We start from the raw sequence: 21439 nt of genomic DNA on the forward strand, positions 1-21439 counted from the left end.
GTTAGAAATATCTCCACTTGCCCGCAAAATCGGTATGCGGGGAAGAACACGAGCGATCGGCAACTGGAGTTTTTTAAATGAGGCGGGCGGACACTTCTACTTTTCCTATCTCTAGCGTCGGAGAAGGGGGGGGGGAATGGGATCCTTCGGCTCGGGCGCGCGCGGGACTTGCATTGCCTGGCGATTGGCTGAGAGGCCGCCGCCGCCGCCGAGGCGCTGAGGACGAGAAGGAGTCGCCGGCGGGCGGGCGGGCCGAGCGGAGCGCGGACTCTTCTCGCTGGACGACATGGAGGAGTTGGATGTCGAGCCGTCGGTCACGGTGAGTTTCAGGGGCCCCTTCCGTGCCGGGGGGGGGCTGCCACGTGGCGCTGAGGGAATCGCTTAAGGGAGAAGCACTAGGGGAGAATTATAGGCGATAGGAAGGCGCCCTCCACCGTCGGAAGGGAAAAGGCTGCGCTTGGAGGCCCTTCAGTCCCCGTTAGGGACTGAAAGCCACTACCTGGCCTCTGCCAGCCCTGGCTGAAGGAATCGAAGGCCTTGTTATTGGTATGGCTGCCTTTGACGCAGTCCTGGCTGGACAGTCCTAGGAGATGCCAGGTTGATGCCAGGCAGGACCGCGCGTGTTAAAGAAAACTTTTTGGAAAAGCAAAGCTGATGAGCATAGAGAATCTGGAGGAGGACGTCTGTAACTGTTGTTCTTCTATCTTCTTCTTCTTTTTAGAGAGTTGCGATTGTCTGCATTGTAAGCTGTGCAGGCATGTATAAAGATTATTCGGCATTTCACCTATGGGATATTAGGTGTAAGCAGTTTTTAATTATGTGAATTATTTCAGTGGTATGCTGTATGGATGCTGATATATGCTTGTTCTGTTGCAACGTGTATGTCATGGCATCACTGTTAAACTTCAAGAGAATAAAAGAGGAGGGGTGGAATAAAAATGAAGTGGCCTTAACTTTTGAGTGACAGGCTGTGCCTAACCAAGGTTTTAATTTTACACAGAAAGCTCACTAATACCTAAGTAGCAACTGTGGATAAATGTAAAGGTGGCTCGTGCTGTGTGGAATTGATAATAAAAACTTTAAATGTACTGTTTATATGTTTTGCATCATCATCAGATTTCTTAGGTATAGGTACAGACAGGAAATATTTGTGGTATAGTTTGCAGTTTGTGCATGTCAAGATAATTTAGCTGGATGAAAATGCTTGACACAGCTTTTCTCAAGTTATGGAATGTTCTGCTGAAATGGGTTACAGGTACTGCTCACTTAGTGGGACCAATGTCTCCATCCCTGAGTGAAATGGTTGATAAATGAGATGCCATGTGATCACTTTGCTCAGTGACTCTGATCTGAGGGCTCCACATTGCAATTGCTGAGCAATCTCATGGATCATATCCTAACAGAATCCTGTATGCTTACCATGTATAGTAGGGGTGTCAAACTCGCAATGTCACGTGATGTGTCACGACATCTCATGACTTTTTTGCCATTGCCGGCAATGGGGTGGGCATGGTTTTGCTATAATGCATCCGGCCCGCGGGCCAGCAGTTTGACACCCCTGATGTATAGGTGTAGCTTGTCTTTCTTGGAAATCACGTGGATGACAAACCATAGGTACCTGTTCCTTTTGGTAATAGCAATGTATATAATTTCAGCTGTAGTTACTGTTTGTATAATGTTTATTATTGATGACTTAAATAGCTTTTGATTGCATCAATATCAACATGATTGTCCAATTCTTTCTCTCTCTTTTTTAACTAAACAGCTTATTCCAGGAGTGAACTCTGACCAGAAACAGTTATGTTTTACATGGGGACCCACAGAGATGTTGGTGTGTGAAACCTTATTTAGACCGACAGGTTGGCAATTTTTTTATTAAATGTAGTTGTTTTGCTTTTTAATATGCTCATGATATGAATAAACTAAAGGAAAATATTGGATAGATGAGCTGTTAGAACTAATTTGAACTGAAGCTCCAGTTTTCTCCGCTTTGAGCAAATGGTAACCTCTTAACTACATTCCTTTTTTTTAACATTTTCTCTAACCCTTGTCCTCCTGTCTTTAAAAGGAAATAAATATTAGAAAATAAAATGAGCACCTTATCAAGTGATTGTTAAAACATATGAAGCAAAAAGTTTACAAAAAAATACATTTAAATTATTTTAGTGCTTATATGATCTTAATGATGCACCTTTTCTTTTTTCAATCCAGATTTATTGTTTCTGGTGTCTTTGTTCTTTTTTTATGTTTCTTGTATCACTACTTAATTTTAAATGTCTTTAACAATTTGTAAACCAAACAGTCTCTGGGAGTTGGATTGCATATAAATTAGTAATAATAATATTAATCAATAATAGTGTGGTCTGGTGTATCCTGGAGGATGTAATAATGAAGGTCGCATTTTAAAGCTATTATTTAGATATTAAACTTCCTGAGACTATGGGAGCTTGACTTTTGGTTAATCGTGTGTAGGGTTGTACGAAGTAATGAAATTATCTACTTAAGTTTGATTACTAGAGATGCAATTTATAACAATTTCGCAGTTCTTTCTTAACCACATTTCTAGAACTGTATAAAATTTTTGAACGTAGTGCTTTGCAAGGCACTTTAATACCTCTCTTCGATATGCTAAAACAATGATATCCTTTGCAAGATTCATTTGACTGCTTCAAAAGCTATCCATGGTTGCATGCACAAGCAAGAGTTCTCTCTCTCTTCTCCAGGAAATCCCTCTATTACTCCCACAGTTGAAAAGACACAAAAAGCCAAAGCAGTTCCTGATGGAAGTGCAGGGCTGCTTCCTCATCAAGCATGCCTCCATATTACCATAGACAGTTAAAGGGTCAGTGTTGGACTATTCTGATCCATAGACTTTGCTGCCAGTAGTGCTCTCTCTAATTTTTTACTATTTCTGATTGGAAGATATAGAAGCATTCAGAGGCATGGAAGAGAGGTTTTTTAAAGTAAAATTAGAAAAGAAAGACATAGAAATAGATGGTCTTCCATTATCAGTAATCTCCAGATTTACTATTATGTTATTAACTGATTGTAAAGATCATTGTTTATGTTAGATCTTACTCATTTTTCTCTAGTTATGTAAATACTTTGCATTCATGTTGCCTCAGAAGAAGTTGCCAACTAGCTTCTTGAGGTCTTGATAAGTGACACATTAATGTATATTCATTTTAGATTCAGTACTAAAATGCAGGATGTATTAGTTAAGTTTTGCCTCAATACTTATGTCTCTTTATGCAATGCTCAGATTTTATTATAAAGGCCTGCATGGTTTAGTAGTAGGGCTTTAAAACCTTTGATTATTTGTTTCTGTTTTATTTACCTATGGAATATATTGTAGACTTGTTGTAATATGGGTTTAGAATATTTTTAATAACTAAAGCTACATGTTTATTCTGTTTGGATATATAAATATTTTGAATATATGCTACCACATTTAACAAAAATGATTTTGGTGATTTACAGTACAGTATAAAACACTAAAATATAAATATCAACATAGATATGAAACTGTGAATGTAACTATGACTATTTCTATCCTAAAAGCCATATAGAACTACTGTCTCTTTAATGGCCAACAATGAGGATACCAACCTAATCTCTCTATATTATTTTACTCAAATTTTGCTTTGACATATAAAATCGATTTGCGACACATTTAGAATCCCAATTTTAAACAATAGTATTTACTGCACAATTAAAATAGAAACTTCTACATCGTTTGTTTCAGAGGCTACAGAGAAAACTCCAGGTTGTCCTTTTGTCTATGTGGTACGCAAAGATCAAGATGTCTATTCTCAGACTTTGCGGAAGCTTTTCAATGAATCACATGGGATCTTTGTTGGACTCCAGAAGAATGAGAAGGAAAAGGCTGGAAAGTCAAGAACTGCACAGTAATTATCTAAAGTATTATTGAGTTTTAAAAAGTCTTCTGCAGTGCTTTCTGTATTTTGGTGCACAGAGGCGCTCAAAAGTTTTGGAATACTTCTGAATTTTCAATATTTCTGTATCAGTATGACCTAAAACTAGATCTGTTCTCCACACAAATCCTAAAAGTAGATAAAGAGAACCCAATTAAACAAATGAGTCAAAAACATTATACGTTCGATTTATTGAGGAAAATGATCCAAAGCTACATATTTTTGTGCAGCAAAAATATGTGAAGCTTTGCTTCCAGGAATTGGTATGCCCCTCTTAGGCAGCAATATGTTTCCAATAAGTGTACCTCATTCCTGCATATTGACTTGGAGAAATTTAACTCAGATCACATTTTAGGTCACATTTTTGCAGAAATATTGAAAATTCAAAAGAGTTCACAAAACTTTTAAGCCCTACTGTATGTAATTATTTACTAGCATAAAAGAGAAACGTTCATACAATGTTTCAGAATATAGGTAGCCTTTGACTTATGCTGGCAATTAGGACTGGAGTTTACACCGCTAAGCAATGTGATAAAGTGTAATTGTATCACTTAGTGACAGCAATCCCTGCAATCCCAGTTACTGTCACTAACTGAATCCTACTGTCATTAGGTAAGCCAACTTTCCACAACCAAATCACTGAGGAAGTCAGCAGAAAGTTGCAGGTCCAGGTAGTTTGCAAGAGGCCGGCAGCCATTGCCAGGTATATGAGGGTGCAAGGTGTGCGTGAAGGTGTAAGGCAGGTGCAGCACCAATTAGGGAGGGTGTATGAGGAAGGTGAGGCTTGGGAAGGATGAGTAGGACTCTGAGGGAGGTAAAGCAAAGGCTGGGACACGAGGGAGGCATGGTGAGGGTTGGAGAGGATGTGAACATGCAAAAGGGGACACCAGAGTATGAAGGAGGAGGCAAGGCCTGGGAAGGGTGTGCAAGAGGTACAGCAATAGTTGGGAATGGTGCATGAGTGTATAAGGGAGGCGTGGCATGGGTCAGTGAGGGTGCAAAAGGAATGCGAGAAGCAAAATTCAGCAAGAGTGCTCAAGACTGCAAGGAAGGATAGGGAGGGTCCACAGGAATGTGCAAGGAAGGCAGAGTAAGCATTGGAGAGGGTGTGAGTATGGCTGGTGCAGCGTGAGTTCTAAGGGTCTGAAGAGGATGTGTGAGTGAGGGAGATTTACTCCAGCAACTTGCATCCTTTCCCCGTTGAGCTTCTGGGAAGCTGGCAGAGAAGTTTGTAAATGGTGATCACATAATTGTGGAGTACTACAACCAGTCCTAAGCACAATCAGATTGCAAAGCATTCAGATTGCTATCATGTGACTATGTTGATGCTGGAGTGGCTGGAACTCTGAGGACAGTTTGCAACCACCATTTGTTCAGCATCATTGCAATAGAATGGCCATATATTGAGGACCACCCGTACAGTTGTAGCAACTGACACCCAGCCAAACCATTTGAGAGATGCCAGAGGTGTCCTGTCCCAATGTCTACTCTAGAGGCTGTTGGGATCTTATATTATCGCTTATTTGTACTAAAGAACCTGGCATTTGTCAAGGAATTGAGATGATGCTTAAAACAAAATCAAACTATTCTTTTTTGGATAGATTGGTTGGAGTAAGCAAAAGCTATCGATCTGTTATAAGAGCCTGCATGGAAGATTCACATCAGATGGCTTGTAAGTTTTTCTTTGTTGTTGTTGTTAATTGCTAAGTCGTGTCCGACCCATCGCGACCCCATGAACAACGTTCCTCCAGGTCTTCCTGTCCTCTACCATCTTCTGGAGTCCATTTAAGTTCACACCTACTGCTTCAGTGACTCCATCTAGCCATCTCATTCTCTGTCGTCCCCTTCTTCTATTGCCCTCAATCTTTCCCAGCATTAGGCCCTTCTCCAGTGAGTCCTTCCTTCTCATTAGGTGGCCAAAGTATTTGAGTTTCAACTTCAGGATCTGGCCTTCTAAAGAGCAGTCGGGGTTGATCTCTTCTAGGACTGACCGGTTTGAACGCCTTGCAGTCCAAGGGACTCGCAGGAGTCTTCTCCAGCACCATAGTTCAAAGGCCTCAATTCTTTTGCGCTCAGCCTTTCTTATGGTCCAACTTTCACAGCCATACATTGCAACTGGGAAAACCATGGCCTGGACTATACGCACTTTTGTTGGCAGGGTGATGTCTCTGCTTTTTAGTATGCTGTCTAGATTTGCCATAGCTTTCCTCCCCAGGAGCAAGCGTCTTTTAATTTCTTGGCTGCAGTCCCCATCTGAGGTGATCTTGGAGCCCAGAAAAATAAAATCTGTCACTACCTCCATTTCTTCCCCATCTATTTGCCAGGAATTGAGAGGGCCTGATGCCATGATTTTGGTTTTCTTAATGTTGAGTTTCAAGCCAACTTTTGCACTCTCCTTCTTCACCCGCATCAAGAGGCTCTTTAGTTCCTCTTCACTTTCTGCCATTAGAGTGGTATCATCTGCATATCTTAGGTTGTTGATATTTCTCCCGGCAATCTTAATTCCAACTTTTGTTTCATCTAGCCCTGCCTTTCTCATGATGTGCTCTGCATATAAGTTAAATAGGCAGGGCGACAGTATACAGCCTTGCCGGACTCCTTTTCCAATTTTGAACCAATCAGTGGTTCCGTGTCCAGTTCTCACTGTTGCTTCTTGACCCGCATATAGGTTTCTCAAGAGACAAATAAGATGGTCTGGTATTCCCATCTCTTTAAGAACATGCCACAATTTGTTGTGATCCACACAATCAAAGGCTTTTGCATAGTTAATGAAGCAGAAGTAGATGTTTTTCTGGAACTCCCTAGCTTTCTCCATGATCCAGCGTATGTTGGCAATTTGATCTCTAGTTCCTCTGCCTCTTCGAAATCCTGCCTGTACTTCTGGTAGTTCTCGATCCACATACTGCTGGAGTCTAGCTTGTAGGATTTTAAGCATAACTTTACTAGCATGTGAAATGAGTGCAATGGTGCGATAGTTTGAACATTCTTTGGCATTGCCTTTCTTTGGAATTGGAATGTAAACTGACCTTTTCCAATCCTGTGGCCACTGTTGAGTTTTCCAAATTTGCTGGCAAATTGAGTGTAGCACTTTTACTGCATCGTCTTTTAAGATTTTGAATAGCTCAGCTGGAATACTGTCACCTCCACTAGCTTTGTTGTTGCTCAGATTTTCTAAGGCCCATTTCACTTCACATTCTAGGATGTCTGGTTCGAGGTCAGTGACCATCTCATTGTGGTTATCTGGGATGTTAAGCTCATTCTTGTATATTTCTTCTGTGTAGTTTTGCCATCTCTTCTTAATCTCTTCTGCCTCTGTTAGGTCCCTGCCATTTTGGTCCTTTATCATGCCCATCTTTGCATGAAACGTTCCCTTCATATCTCCAATTTTCTTGAAGAGATCTCTGGTCCTCCCTATTCTGTTGTTTTCTTCTATTTCTTTGCACTGTTCATTTAAGAAGGCATTCTTAAGTTTTTCTACTTTTTATTAAATGGGAGCTTCTGGAACTGAGTGTCTTAAAACAAATTGGAATGATTCATAGTCTGAACTGGTACTTGCAAAACTGCTTGTGAAATTTAGCTGTAGGTTTGGTTCAAAAATGAACAGTCAACCAACTCACCAAGACTTATGTATTTGCTATGATAATTGCTTAATCTGATGAAAAATTATAGTGTTTTGAATATAACTAGTAAAAATGCTAAATGAGCAATATACAAATATTTCTCCAATGTATAGTAGATCTGGAATAAACAATAGTTTTGGTTTGGTGAAGCTGAATAATAACAATGTATAAATATTGATTTCTGTATTTTTCTTTCATTTAGTATCTGCACGGGATCCTGCAATGCACATGCACTACAGTACTCAGGTAACGTATATTTTGATACACTATTGGAAAATAAATTACTACTAGTATTTTCCATTATTTTAGTTTTGAGGCAGCCCACTGAATTTATTTTGAAGTTCATAGAATATTTGCTATCTACATAGCAGGTACAATGCCACAGTCAACTTAGAATTAAATTGTGCTTGTTCAAGAATGTGTCTTCTTTATTTCTTAATTGTAGTTCTAAATTTATTGGAGTTCTTTTCTCCAACAATATTTAGTCCTTGATTTTTGTAAAATTCCAATAATAGTTCTGCATATTTATTGATTCCACTGATGTGTCTTTTATAATATCATCAAGCAATTCTGAAAATGGAATGTCCAGGGTCTAACTATAAATGCTAATGTAACTTTGGATAGCTAGTCAATTGTGTTACAATTCCAAAGGTAATGGAGAAGTAGTAAAACATGGTAAAGGCTTATTTATTATTTTTCTGAATTCTGTCTCGAGGTTATTTGCCCACTTGTGGGTTTGTATATGCATGCATTTGCCAGTCTGTGTTTACCCTTTTCAAAATGTTTCTACTGTCCTGTGGGAATGAATATGCTTCTTGCAGGTGATTATTAGAGTGAGGGGAGTGAAGTAAAAGGCTACGCAATCCTTTCATTACTGCTCCAATTCTTATTCCTCAAAGTGACTTTCATTTGGAAAAGCAGCTATTTTTCTTATGGACACATTTTCTCCATTGATTTTTAACTCTAAGCTAACTGCACCCTAAAAACGTTTTGTCAGAAGGACTGGTATTATTGTTCTTACAACTAACAAAAAAACCAGTTGCTTTCAGCTAGTCATAAATATGATTCTAAATTGTGAGTTGTGTTCCATGGGGCAGATTGAAGCACATTTTGTCTAGAATGCTATCTCAATTCTATTTCTGTTTTATTTAAAACATTTTTGTGGTCTTAAAAGCTTCGTTAAAAGTTTTGGAGAATATACTACAGGAAAAATTGATGTCACATTCTATTATTTTGGTATTACTATTACGGCATGATAGGTACCATTTTCAAAAAATGCATAGATTTGTATGTTCCCAGTTGATTACATTTCTCACTTGAGAGAGGTGAGAATTTTTGCTTAATGCTGAATTTCTGAACCACTTCCAAAGAAGATAACCCCTCTTTTCTGCTCCAGGTTGTGGAAAAATATAAATACATAGAAGTTGGGGAAACCAACCCACAAGCTCAGATAATCAACCTTCGCCCTCACATGGAAGTTCATACTCATCAGAATGAAGAATTTGAACACTGAGCTTGAACATTCTGAGTCCTATTTACTGTTTTTGGAGGGGTGTGCCTTTGAATCATTGTTGACTACTCACTGCAGTTTTTTGGGCGATATTATAGAAGTGGTTTGCCATTGCCTCTTTTCTAGGGCTGAGAGTGAATCACCTGAGGTTTTGTGCCTAAGGTGGACTAGAATGTACAGTCTTCTGGTTTCTAGCCCAATGACTTAACCATTATAGCAAAATGTCTCTTCAGCTAATAAATAATAGAATCTAAAAGACTTATTTTAATAATATCCTGTCTATTTGCAGCAAATTCAATTTAAGCAGTGCTCACTTTATTGACTGTTATTCATGTTAGGAAGAGTTCAAAATTAAAGCTTTATAATGGAAATTTCTAATAAACTGATGTTTATCTTTCTTAGGTCTCGGTTTTGTCTGCAATGGAGTTGATCTGGAATCTGTGTGAAATCATGTTTATTGAAGCTGCTCCAGGTAATGTTGAATGATAATGAAATCAAGATTACTTTTATGTTTTTCACACTTTGTCTTAGAATTCATGTGCTGCTTTTCTAATTAGGTACTTCCATAATATCTTTCTGAGCTGAGGAAGAAATACCTCCCTGCCTTCACATTTCTCATATTGAATACAATGGACAAAACTGCGGGCAACAGTTGTGAGGAAAAGACTGTTGCTGCTGATACACCATACTGTTACTGGGGTGGAGGCATGATTAATTTCTGATGCCTGCTTTTCATTTTGGCTGCTGACATAATGTAAAAAAAATAATTTGATTTGTATTGTGAGAACTGGAAGTGTATCACAAAAAGGATGCGTGAGGCATCGAGCTGTTATTTGGCTGAGCCCAGGTTGCTGCTGCTCACAGGCCTGGTTTCTTTGGTCTGGTCCTTTCCAGTACAAACTGAGGAGCCCTCCCCCATGAGCATGGAAGAGAGCAAGGAAGCGGGAGCAGCATTGCGTCGTCCCAGGGGACTTTTGTCTTGAACTACTTCTTGTCATGCTCTGATTTAGCTGCTACTGTGTTTCCCCCAAAGTAAGGCCTACCCTGAAAATAAGCCCAAGCTTGATTTTGGGAGTGGGCCTAATATAAGCCCTACTCCAAAAATAAGCCCTAGTTTTGGGGAGAGGCATACACCTAAAAATCAAGCTAGACCCGCCCTACTCATCCTGTATCCACTCACCTTGCAGCCAGGCCTCTCCTCACTGGCCCACTTCTTCCGCAGCATCTTCTGCAGCCAGGCCTGCATTTCTCAGTCACAGGCCTTTCCAGAAGGCCTCTGCAGCTGAGAACCAAACTATGGATTGAATCCATAGCTTGCTACTCAGCTGCAGAGGCCTTCCGGAAAGGCCTGACTGCAAAATGCAGGCCAGAATGAAGCTGCTCCTTCAGCCAGAAGAAGTGTACCGACTGGGTAGGGCTGTTGATGCCAGAGGTGAGTATAAAAGATATCCCCTGGTGCCTCTTTTGGAGACAAAAATAATAAGACCCGGTCTTATTTTTGGGAAACACAGTAGTTCCTAGGTGCCTAGATTGTAATTGTCGGATAAATTAGTACAATATTGTCCCACTGTATAATCATAACTACATCTTCTCTATGATATGATACCCTCAGTATTGGAAATAACATTTTTGATGTTGCCTGCAGTGGACCAGTGCAAAGCATATAAAAATGGGATTATAATTTCGAAAAATAGCATTGTATCTTTTGTTTTCCCCAGCGGGTTTGGTGTTATGTCACCTGCTTGATTGGGTCCGTCTTCATGTATGTGAAATAGACAACATGGTTTGTGAAGTTCTGAGAAGTGAGAATCCAGCAAAACATGAATATTTCTGGAACGTGGTAAGGAACGTTTTTATCCAGGAAGCATTAGTGTCGGGTTGCTGGGCTTCATTTTTGCTCAGAAAACTGTTTTATTGAATCAAGTGTAAAGTGTAAGATTTTTTTTCAACTTATTTCACTGAATCAACGATGACAGAAAGCTTATAATATTTGAACCACCTATAAATATGAAGTAGCTGTGGTTTGCAAGAAACTCTGCCATCAAAATCAGCTTAAAAGTCTGACTGTAAGGCTGCCTCATGTAACTTTGTATTTATAGTTTATGCAGACCTAGAATGAAGCTTAATGTATTAGTGCTTAGTGTAGATTTGTGGCAAATAGGAAAAATGGCCTTTCAACCATCATATTTATTTCTATCAGAACACTAAACCTGTTTTACTTAAGTTGCAGTTTTATATCTCTTTTATGAGGTGGTATGTATCACTGTAACCATGCATGCGTGGTTTGGATGTTAGTATTAATATGTAAAATCATTTTTATATTTTTCAGATAACCGGTTATGTGCTCCAGGGTAGAATGGATGAGGCTCGGCAATTACTTTCTAAAGAAGCTAGTACCAATCCCACTTCAGTGCACATGTGCAAAGTTTTAGATGAGCTGATGAAGAAGATGCCTGTTCTCAGTGTATGTCTGCAGTTTTCTCTGTAATATTACCTGGATGATCTATAATGATGTAGTAAAAACTATATTTTGAAAAACATATAAAGTTTGCTTAATTCTGAGTCTGATCATTGGTTTGTATTACTCCATTTTCAGTATGCGGCTTTGAGTGGTTGAAGAGCTCCAGGAGAGATCTTCCCATATGAATTAGTTCATTATTTTCACACTACTATGACGTTGTGTCAGCCAAATAATGTTATAAAATCATTGATAATACACTAAGAAGAATGCTTTTTCTATAGATTGGCTGTACTCCTGAACCAACATATTTGGAAAGAATTTCCTTTTAAGTAGTGGAAATTAATTTCCTATAAGTTAAAGATAGCAGGTTATCCTGCTATACTGTAGAAATATCTATCACACCATGTATTCTTTTAAATTCCAGTTTAAATATCCCATTCCTTGGATAAACTTTATCTTTTATTCTGCTCAAAACTCTTGAAACTATTGATATTCTGCCTTTCATTGAATAAAACAAACACCAAAGCTGTTCTGTTTTTACGGAAAATTAGTAAAAGAAACACTGCAATAAGAATTTCAAAAACCTTTTCATTATGTATCCCTTTGCAGCCTAGCAGTAACCAGACTTTGACAGAGATGGAGTTGAAATGGCAGCACTGGCATGAGGAATGTGAGAGGTTTCTGAAAGATGGAACGTTTGCTTCCAATTCTCACATGGAAGTCCTCTGTAAGGTGTGTGTGTGTGTGTGTGTGTGTTTAAGGCTATCTGGTCAGCCAGTGATAGGATTTGGAATATAATATCTCTATGTGTGCAGTTTAGCTGTGAGCCAAGCGGTTACCAGGCACCCAAATTTTGATCCTATTATTCTGTGGGAAGCTACAGACTGGAACTTCAAGGACCAGTTGTAGCTATCATTTGTTCACTGCAATAACCTTGAATGGTCATTAAATGCTTGAATGCTTGTTAAATGAGTACTTGTGCTACAAACACCCGGTAAGCACATGAATTACCTTTATTCAGCTGTTGGGTAAGAGAGGCATGGATGATCATTTTCAGCCAGATAAGGCCACAATTGGCATTCTATATATTAAAACCCTGAGCTGATGGAGGTTTTTTTTTTTTTTTTTTTTTTTGTCAAAACTGAATCCTTAAGGACTCTTGTTCATTTGTTTTAGATCCTACTTGGAGATGAGAATGCTATTCTGGAAAAGAAAGAGCTGTTGACAACCTGGTACCATTTTCTTGTGACCCGGCTATTATATTGTCATCCTACCGTAAAACACGTGGAACTCCATCTTTATGCACAGGTAACATATTCCACCATTAGAGCAGGGTTGCCTCTGTCCAATAGGAAGGCAAGAGATTGTAGGTCTACAGGAAAAAGATGATGCCACTTTCAGGGCCTATCTAAGTAGTGCCTTTTTATGTAGCAAACAGAAGGTTGATAGTTTTGCGTGACATTTACAAAGTAGCAAATCCTGGAAAACCTCCAGAATGGGACACCCATTGCATTGGACTAAGTTCACAGTCTTCTTGAAATGGACTATCAGAATGTTGTATCAATGCACTAGTTTTGATTTGGAAAATGCAAATACTGCTCTGACTTTTCCGGTGATTGAAATTAGCCAATTCCAATTTAAAAAAGCAGTTGAATATGCATTTTAAGTAATCTCTTTCATATTTTTGAGAAATCTTGGTGGTCCTTTACTGAGCGAGAACATATCTGGTATAGCTAGACACAAACTCAAGTGTTTTACATCTTTATGTATTCCACAGTCCAGCCTGGACATGTTTCTGGGAGGAGAAAGCAGCCCGGAACCATTAGACAGCATCTTATTGGCAGCTTTTGAATTTGATATCCACCAAGTGATTAAAGAATGCAGGTGATTTTGTCGTCTTTGTTTTTTGAATTCTTGATTTATACATAATTGACTTCATGATTTGAAACAGAGCAATATACAAGCCAAAAAGCAGGAAAACTTTTTTAAAATAAAAAGTGGCAAAAGTATGTAGTGAACAAATACCGTATTTTCCAGCGTATAAGACGACTCGGCGTATAAGACGACCCCCGACTTCGGAGACGATTTGCATGCTTAGAAAATCATCTTATACGCCGGAAACTACCGTATTTTCCGGCGTATAAGACGATCCCTGACTTCGGAGACTATTTGCATGCTTTAGAAAGTTGTCTTATACACCGGAAAATACGGTAGGATTCTGCAGTTGTAATAAAGTATGGATTGTCGTTTTTTCCTGAGAATGTAAATATATTTTATCTCATACGTTATACTGTAATCCTAGATTCCTTCTGATTTTGTACTTGCAGCATTGCCTTGAGCAACTGGTGGTTTGTAGCTCATCTGACAGATCTCTTGGACCATTGCAATCTACTCCAGTCCCACAATCTTTAGTAAGTTTCCCTTCTCATTGTCGGGCTCAGTTTTAAAACTGCCTTAGTTTTAAAATTCCTTTTTTAGAATAATTTATATAATCCTTCAAACTGTCCATAGGGTTCCATATACATTGTTGTGGTAATTCCTGAAAGATAAATGACATTATTATTGCCATTTTACAGAAGCAAGGCTGAGGTTGAGTGAATCTCGTTTAATGCCTTTGTGACTAAACTGAAAATAATTCTATTTCTGATGATATTATTCTACTAGTTTCTGTTCTTATTTGGGCTTAAAGTATTTGATATTGAGAGAAATTCTGGAAGAGATATTATATTAGTTAGAAATTGAATCCATTGTGTTATTCCTTAGCTTTGGTTCCAACATGCGTGAATACCTCCTGCTGGAATATGCTTCTGGGCTCTTTGCCCATCACAGGTAAGAGTTTTCATTTACATTTATACACACTCACACATCTACAGACAGTACTGTGTAGTCAGTAATGAAAAGGCAGGGGGAAAACCATATGATTCACAAAGAGTCATTGGTCCTGATAAGAATAGGAGATTCACAATTCTAGTCTTTGGGAAAGTATCACATCTTTTGTTGTGTCATATTCCCTCCTCTGAAGTTTGATATGAGCTCTGACTTCAAATAAAGAAAACTGATACGTAAACTTCATAATGCATAATGTACCTCTCTCCCCTGAAAATTGCCATAAAGCGGGGCCATGGATATCCTAGGTCTACTGGCTCCACTGCACTTCCAAACTGGCATAGAACCTTGTAAGCCTTAGAGCAGACAGTGATACATCCCCTCCCATTGATTTAAAAGGGATGGAAACCTCTTTGGAAATGGAATGGAAGAGGACAATGAAGAACCATCTAATCTATCAGAACAGAATCTGCTTGTTTAAATGATGCATATGATAAATCTGTAATGAAGACTAGGCACTACTTGGATAGTTTTCCCAAATGGCTTCAAGATAAGAATAAAGGACATTTTAATCTATATTTTAATTTACCAAGGATTCCCTGCTGAGTAAAATTGAAATAATAATATTTCATATTGCTTAAACATCAAAGTGTTTTAAGTGCAAATGCTTTTTATTTACTAGTTGTTTCTCTGGATTGAAGGTTTTCAGCTTTATTTGAATTCGTGATGTTTCAAGCTTTAAGGGCTGGTTGATATCATCCTCATAATCATCCAAAAGAACAAAACAGATCATTACCTTGAGTGGTAACTAGAATCTCCTGATATTAAAGAATAGAGAAACATATCTAATTCTAACTCTCTATTAGCTAGAATGATAAAACAATCTCATTAAGTATCTGGCGTAAGTAAACGTAATGGGTCTAATTCAGTAAGTTAAGTCTAATCTTGTTTGTTCAATGGGACATAATTTTATTTAGCCAAGGCATTGAGATCTGTGGTCCCCAGGAAAATATCCTGCAGCAACATAGGATATATTTGAAATCTTGGAACACTCACTTTTTATTTAATCTGTTGAGCTAAAATGTGAAAAAATATCCTTTAGACAAAATGTTCAAGCATTATACAGGTAGTCCTCGACTTATGACCTCAACTGAGCCCAAACCTTTTGTTGTTAAGCGAAACATTTGTTAATACGTTTTGCTCTATTTTACAACCTTTCTTGCCCTAGTTGTTAAGTGAATAACTATAGTTGTTCAGTTAGTAATACAGTTGCTAAGTGAATCTGGTTTTCCCATTCAGTTGTTGTTAGAAGGTCACAAAAGGTGATGGCATGACTCTGGGACACTGCAACTGTCATGAATATGAGTCAGTTGCTAAGCGTCTGAATTTTGATCACGTGACCATGAGGATACTGCAACAGTCATAAGTATGAAAAATGGTCATTAGTCACTTTTTTCAGGGCCGTTGTAACTTCACTCACTAAATGAACTGTTGTAAGTCGAGGACTACTTGTAGTGACTTAATTTCTCAATTTTAAAAAGCTTTTCCAACAAACTTCTTACTGCTCTTAGGCTTCCCTAAAAGCAGTTAGGTAAAGGGAGCTCTAAAGTGAATGTACAAAACTAGTAGGAGATTTACCATTTTAGTGTTTGTTGTATAGGCTAGCGGTTGAAGCAGTTACTCTATGCAGAAGAGGCAATTCAATATTTATGGTTCCACCTTTGCAGCTTATGGCAACTTGCAGTTGAATATTTTGACTATTGTCCAGAATATGGTAAAGCATACTTGGAGCATCATATTGAACGGATTTCCTTGGATACAGAGCATAAAGCCCTAAAAGTACTGAGGATTTGTGAACAGAGAATGATGACTGAACAAGGTGATTCTCCCTAAAACTTTTTTTTACATGTAGTCATTGCTAAAGAATTAGTTACCAAGTATGCTTCCATCATTTCCCATCCCAGTTCGTAGCATCTGTAAAATCATGTCCATGAAGGCTGTCCGGAACAATCGCCTTGGCTCAGCACTATCCTGGAGCATCCGAGCCAAAGATGCTGCTTTTGCTACCCTCATATCAGACAGGTAGGCTTTGGGGAAGCAGAATTCTTATGAAGTTGCAGAAACAGCAGTTACTAGAGATATCTAAAGGTTTAAGATGATATAATTGCTAGAGACAATGCTTCCTTTGAATTTGACAATCCTAGTAAATGATGACATTGTTAGTGTTGGATTATTTGTGCTCATAAGTACACTCTAAACAGAACGATGAATCAATACATAAAAAATTGATACCAAGTTAATATGTCAATTTCCATCAGTTATCTGTAGTATGTAATATATAAGAGGTCATTTTACATTTCAGGAAATTATTACTGCTGTTCTTATTAAAACGTATTGCAGATAATCCTCATTTAGTTACCACAGTTGAAACTGGCAAACACATTGCTAAGTGAAGCAGACATTAAGGGAGAAATAACATTACCATGACTGTCCTGGCTTTTCCACATTCCTGTCTTTAGGAATACTCCTACTCTGGCCCAGGAACAAGAAGGGAATTAATGTTTGTATTTACATATATTAGAGAGGAAAATATTACAAGAGGGTAAAGAGGTGTCCACTGGGGAACAACACATGGAAAGCATTTTGGCTATGCAAACAGTCTGGTATAGTTACTATTGTTTGCCTGCTTATTCTTGTGTAATCCCTTTCTCTCTGTTCTGTGAAAAAATAGGTCAGGCACAGGAGAGATTGCCTACAGAAATCCTTTGTATTTTTCTCCTCTCCTAAAATATGATTAGAAACTTGAGTGTACTTTGTTTTGTTTTTTCAAATGTGTTGCTACTCATTGATTATAATTATATAAAATTTGGGAGAAAGGCTTTGTAATTTCATGCAGATAAAAGCATACTACTTGATTAGAAGTTGGGAAATGCTTTACATCTTGCTTATAATCCTTGCTTATAAGTAAGTAGCTTTTATAAAGAATTAATAATATATACATACTGATGGCTATATGTGCTAATCTGTCCTTTTACCTTTACTGTTATCTAGATTTTTGAGAGAATATTGTGAAAGAGGTACTTTCTCAGACTTGGATCTCATCGACAACTTGGGTCCCTCCATGCTGCTTAGCGATCGACTGACATTTCTTGGTGAGTGATTCTATCTCTGGACAGTAGGGTCCCATTTTGTTTGACTTGGGTAGAATTTTTTAAATCCTTTATTTTTGAAGCATTTGCTCAAACTTTGGATGGAAGGTTCCCATTTCCCACTTAAAACTTCCAAAACGGAACCCTCCCGTTCTCCTGAACTGAAAGGGAAGATTTGGAAGCCACAGATATTATGCTGGGTGAGGACAGGACATTGCCCACATGATTGAGAAACAGTCTTTGATCTAAAAATCTTACTTTTGCTTACATACATGTCTTTTTCTTGCCTTTTCAAAGGCTATTGTGTTAATACGATATATTTTATTTTCTAAATAAAAACTAGATTTTTATTTCAAAGCTGTCCTAGGTTGCACACATCATTGCAGATACTTTTAGAAACAGTCCAGTAATGATTTATATTTGTTTCTTCAATGTGAATGGGATTTGAGCTATTGATTTAAAGGGACCTTAATTACAAATGCCTTTTCTGCCTTTTGCTGCCACCCAGAACAATTTTGTAGCATAAAATTGCTACACAAATAAATAAATAAATAATACAGGACAGTTTTATTGCAGTTGTGTAGGATAAAAGATTGAGAATTGATGGGTGTTCTGAATATGACATCTTTACAGGAAAGTACCGGGAATTTCATCGCATGTATGGGGAGAAGAAGTTTTTTGCAGCAGCCAAACTGCTATTAATGTTGATGACAGCTCGTATTGCTCCTTGCTCCTTCTGGATGACTTTGTTGACCGATGCACTTCCTCTCCTAGAACATAAAGAGGCAAGTGTAGTATTTCTGTAGATTATGTTATGTTTATTTTTGTGGGAGTTGGTGTTGAAATACAATATACAACATGGATTGATTGATACCAGCCAGGCAGTGGTATTAATCCAAGCTAAGAAAGACAATATTGAGCCAGAAATTGTGTGATCCTAAGAGCTTCAGTGCTATATATTGTTACCAGAATTGAAGTGATGATTGCAAGTCTTAGTAATCGAGAGAGAGAGAGAGAGAGAGAGAGAGAGAGAGAGAGAGAGAGAGAGAGAGGGAGGGAGGGAGGGAGGGAGGGAGGGAGGAAGGGCTTGTAAGTAGAAGAGTTTATTTAGCCTTGCTGCAGATAGGCTCCGCTAAGTTTGATGCCTGCTCTAAAATGAAGTTCATGATTTCATTCAAGTTTAATTTGTATGTGCCAGTTTCTCGGTTAAGTGTTTTCCAGCAACATTGGTTAATAGAATCTTTTTCAAAGTAGATGAATAAGGTAAGTAGTGACCATCTGGTCCTGTCTTGTAATATATACAATTGCCACAGAAGTAAACAATCCTTGAGTTCATACATACATTGAATTTTTATTAAAACTAAACCTAGACCAAAAAAGATAAAAAGATTGCTCAGTTTGAGGATTCTCTAGCTATTAATGGGATAACCATTCATGCTTAGGGTTCAAACCTGCCAGAGCATCAAAATTTAAAATCCCACTTCCAATAATAAATGGGATGGGGAGAGAAATTGCCATTAAATGAAGTTTACAATCAATTTTCTGCAGGTCATATTTTCTGCTGATCAGACATATGAATTGATGAAATGCTTAGAAGATGTGATGGCAACAGAGCCAAAAAAAGAGAAGCTCCAGGTAATCTTGTCCAAGGACGCCAATTTAAGGGCCTGGCATATTATAATTTCAGGATGTGAGGATTGAGGATGATCTAGCCCTACTGTGTTTTGGAAAGGTTATTGTTTTTGTTGTGATCAGTGCCCTGGGGAGAACATTAACCCATGTGTCTCAGGATGATGTTGCAGGATCCAATCTGGGTCGGTCACGGGGACCATGAGGTTTTCTCTTCCGAGCTTTTGGACTCATGCTGGAACCTCCATCCTCTCAGGGAAGCTCTCTGTGTGCTCTGGGCTGTTCTTTGTGTGGTGTCTATGTGGTACACATCCATCAACAGGAATGCTGATTTACCCCCAGTTTATCAAGTACTTAGGGGGGGGGGGGCAGCTTGACAGCACAAGGAAACTACAGCCAATGACTTAATAGCCAGCCATAAAAACCCCAATCTATATCTAAAAAGCTACACACAACAGCCAGCACATAAATACTGTCAAGGTAATTATAATTTAGCAGTTGACTGGCAGAGATGATATACAGAGAATAAGTCAGCCAAGTATTTTGGGGTTAGTATCCCTTTAAGAGACTGTCTGAGGGGAATGGCAGTTGGAATCTTTAACTCACTTGAACCATTTGTATATAACTGACTGCCTTGTATTCTGTGTGCTCCCTGAATGTTGTTTCATGTTGTACATTAAACCAGAGTTCCTTTGATAAACCACTGTCAGATGTTTGTGGTCCTGTGTTGTCACAAGAAGAAAACAAGTAAAAGGCTGCGATAATGTATATTTTTAAACAACAAATACCACACAGAACAGCCCAGAGCACACAGAGAGGTTCCCTGAGGATGGGGGCTCCGTCAGGAATCCGGAAGCTTGGAAGACAAAAGCCCTGGTCCCTGGTGGCTGACCCGGATTGGATCCTGCAACATTAACTCAATTATATGTTATATTCTCTTTGTAATATTTTCCTTATATAGGTTTGTGTATACTCGGTAAGGACACACTTAATTGAAACTTCTTTGATCTTGTCAAATTGACTAAATTGCTTTGTTACAAATGTGCTTTTTAGTGAAAGCTGAAACTGGAAAAGGTGTTATGTTCTGTGTTTAAAGAACAGATTACCCACAAGAATTAGTGGTGTGTCGGTCAGAAAATTTGTCCTTTGAATCAAGGGGACAATCCTATGCATTTCAGAGTTGTATTGCTTCTAATGCCCGCTTTTCCTTCCCTCTGTGGTTGTTTTTCATCCACTGGCTCTGAAACCTGTGGAAAGGAGCTTAGGATAAAATATTGTTTCTAATGGTATGAAAGTGTTACCAACAGCCCCTCCCAGCACTGCTTGTCTACATCTCAGGATGCTAGTGGGAAGGAGTGTGTGCTTTTCATTGTTCTGACCAAGGAATAAAAATAGCTGCAAATGCTCTCTGAGAATGGCAGAAAATTTTCTGATGTCTACTAGATGTGTAGAATATTCCACGGTTGAGTGGACTGACAAGGACCATTTAGATAAGGTTAATGCATTTCTGAAAGTGGCTTGCGATATTTTGGATATGTTCTGAATGAATAACTTTTGGGTTCTTCCTCCGAAACTGAGCAAGCAGCTTCATTCTAAATTAATACTTTTTAATTCCATCCTGGATATGTATTATATTATCGTAAATTAATACTTAAGAGGGAACTGTTTGCTCAGTTCTGGAGGAAGAACTCTGAAAAATTCAGTCTTTGGGCCATCCACTGGTTTACATACTAAATATGAGAAGTAATGTGACGGTTACTGTGTAGGTATGCTCTGATTTATAGAATATTCTTATATTTCTAAAAGTGATTTCAGGTTATGTTATTCAATTCCTGCCCTTTTTTTTTTTTTTTTGCTTGTTTCTAGGATGATGATGCAGAGATAATGAAGGTGGAAATGCTAAGACTTGCTCTGGCACGAAACTTAGCAAGAGCTATCATTAAAGAGGGCACACTGGAAGAATCATGAGAGCAGCAAATTAAAACAGTTCTTAAACTTTACTTTGTTAACTTAGTGTACATACCAGGTTTGTTATTATTTTGATAAAAATAAATTTCATATTTTGCATTTCTTTTATAATTCTTTTTCTAGTAAATTTCAAGAAAGAAACTCAGTTTTTGCAAACTTGAGATTTTTACAATTTTATAAGATAGAAAATCCATCTTGTCATTAAAATAACCCCAAATTGTTTTATTCGTGCAAGTTGAAAGAAAACATTTCATTTGCTTGTTTTAAACCCGGGGGCAATCTGATCTCCTTGCAATAAATCTTCAATTCTCCTTACTTAGAGTTTAAAAAGAAATCAAAAG

General features: G+C 38.2%; 1 protein-coding gene across 2 annotated transcripts; it reads left to right on the top strand.

The window, feature by feature from the left end:
• The first annotated feature begins 151 nt into the window (after nucleotides 1–151).
• On the top strand, nucleotides 152–21204 carry NUP85 (nucleoporin 85). Of its 2 annotated transcripts, none has more exons than XM_039342915.1 (19): nucleotides 152–319; nucleotides 1766–1859; nucleotides 3746–3908; nucleotides 5537–5607; nucleotides 7758–7801; nucleotides 9468–9537; nucleotides 10784–10905; nucleotides 11395–11529; nucleotides 12136–12258; nucleotides 12703–12834; nucleotides 13304–13410; nucleotides 13854–13937; nucleotides 14290–14355; nucleotides 16080–16231; nucleotides 16317–16434; nucleotides 17404–17504; nucleotides 18135–18286; nucleotides 19050–19136; nucleotides 20997–21204. In XM_039342915.1, exons 1-19 carry the CDS (start codon nucleotides 287–289, stop codon nucleotides 21096–21098), a joined length of 1956 nt encoding a protein of 651 aa, XP_039198849.1. In that variant the 5' UTR covers nucleotides 152–286; the 3' UTR covers nucleotides 21099–21204. The 2 variants fall into 2 exon arrangements, with proteins under 2 accessions (XP_039198849.1, XP_039198850.1); XM_039342916.1 differs by lacking the exon at nucleotides 152–319 and adding an exon at nucleotides 620–755.
• Nucleotides 21205–21439: the final 235 nt, after the last annotated feature.

This window comes from Crotalus tigris, unplaced genomic scaffold (assembly GCF_016545835.1).
Source record: "Crotalus tigris isolate CLP2741 ecotype Arizona unplaced genomic scaffold, ASM1654583v1 scf7180000017814.3102382, whole genome shotgun sequence".
NCBI classification, from domain to species: domain Eukaryota; kingdom Metazoa; phylum Chordata; class Lepidosauria; order Squamata; family Viperidae; genus Crotalus; species Crotalus tigris.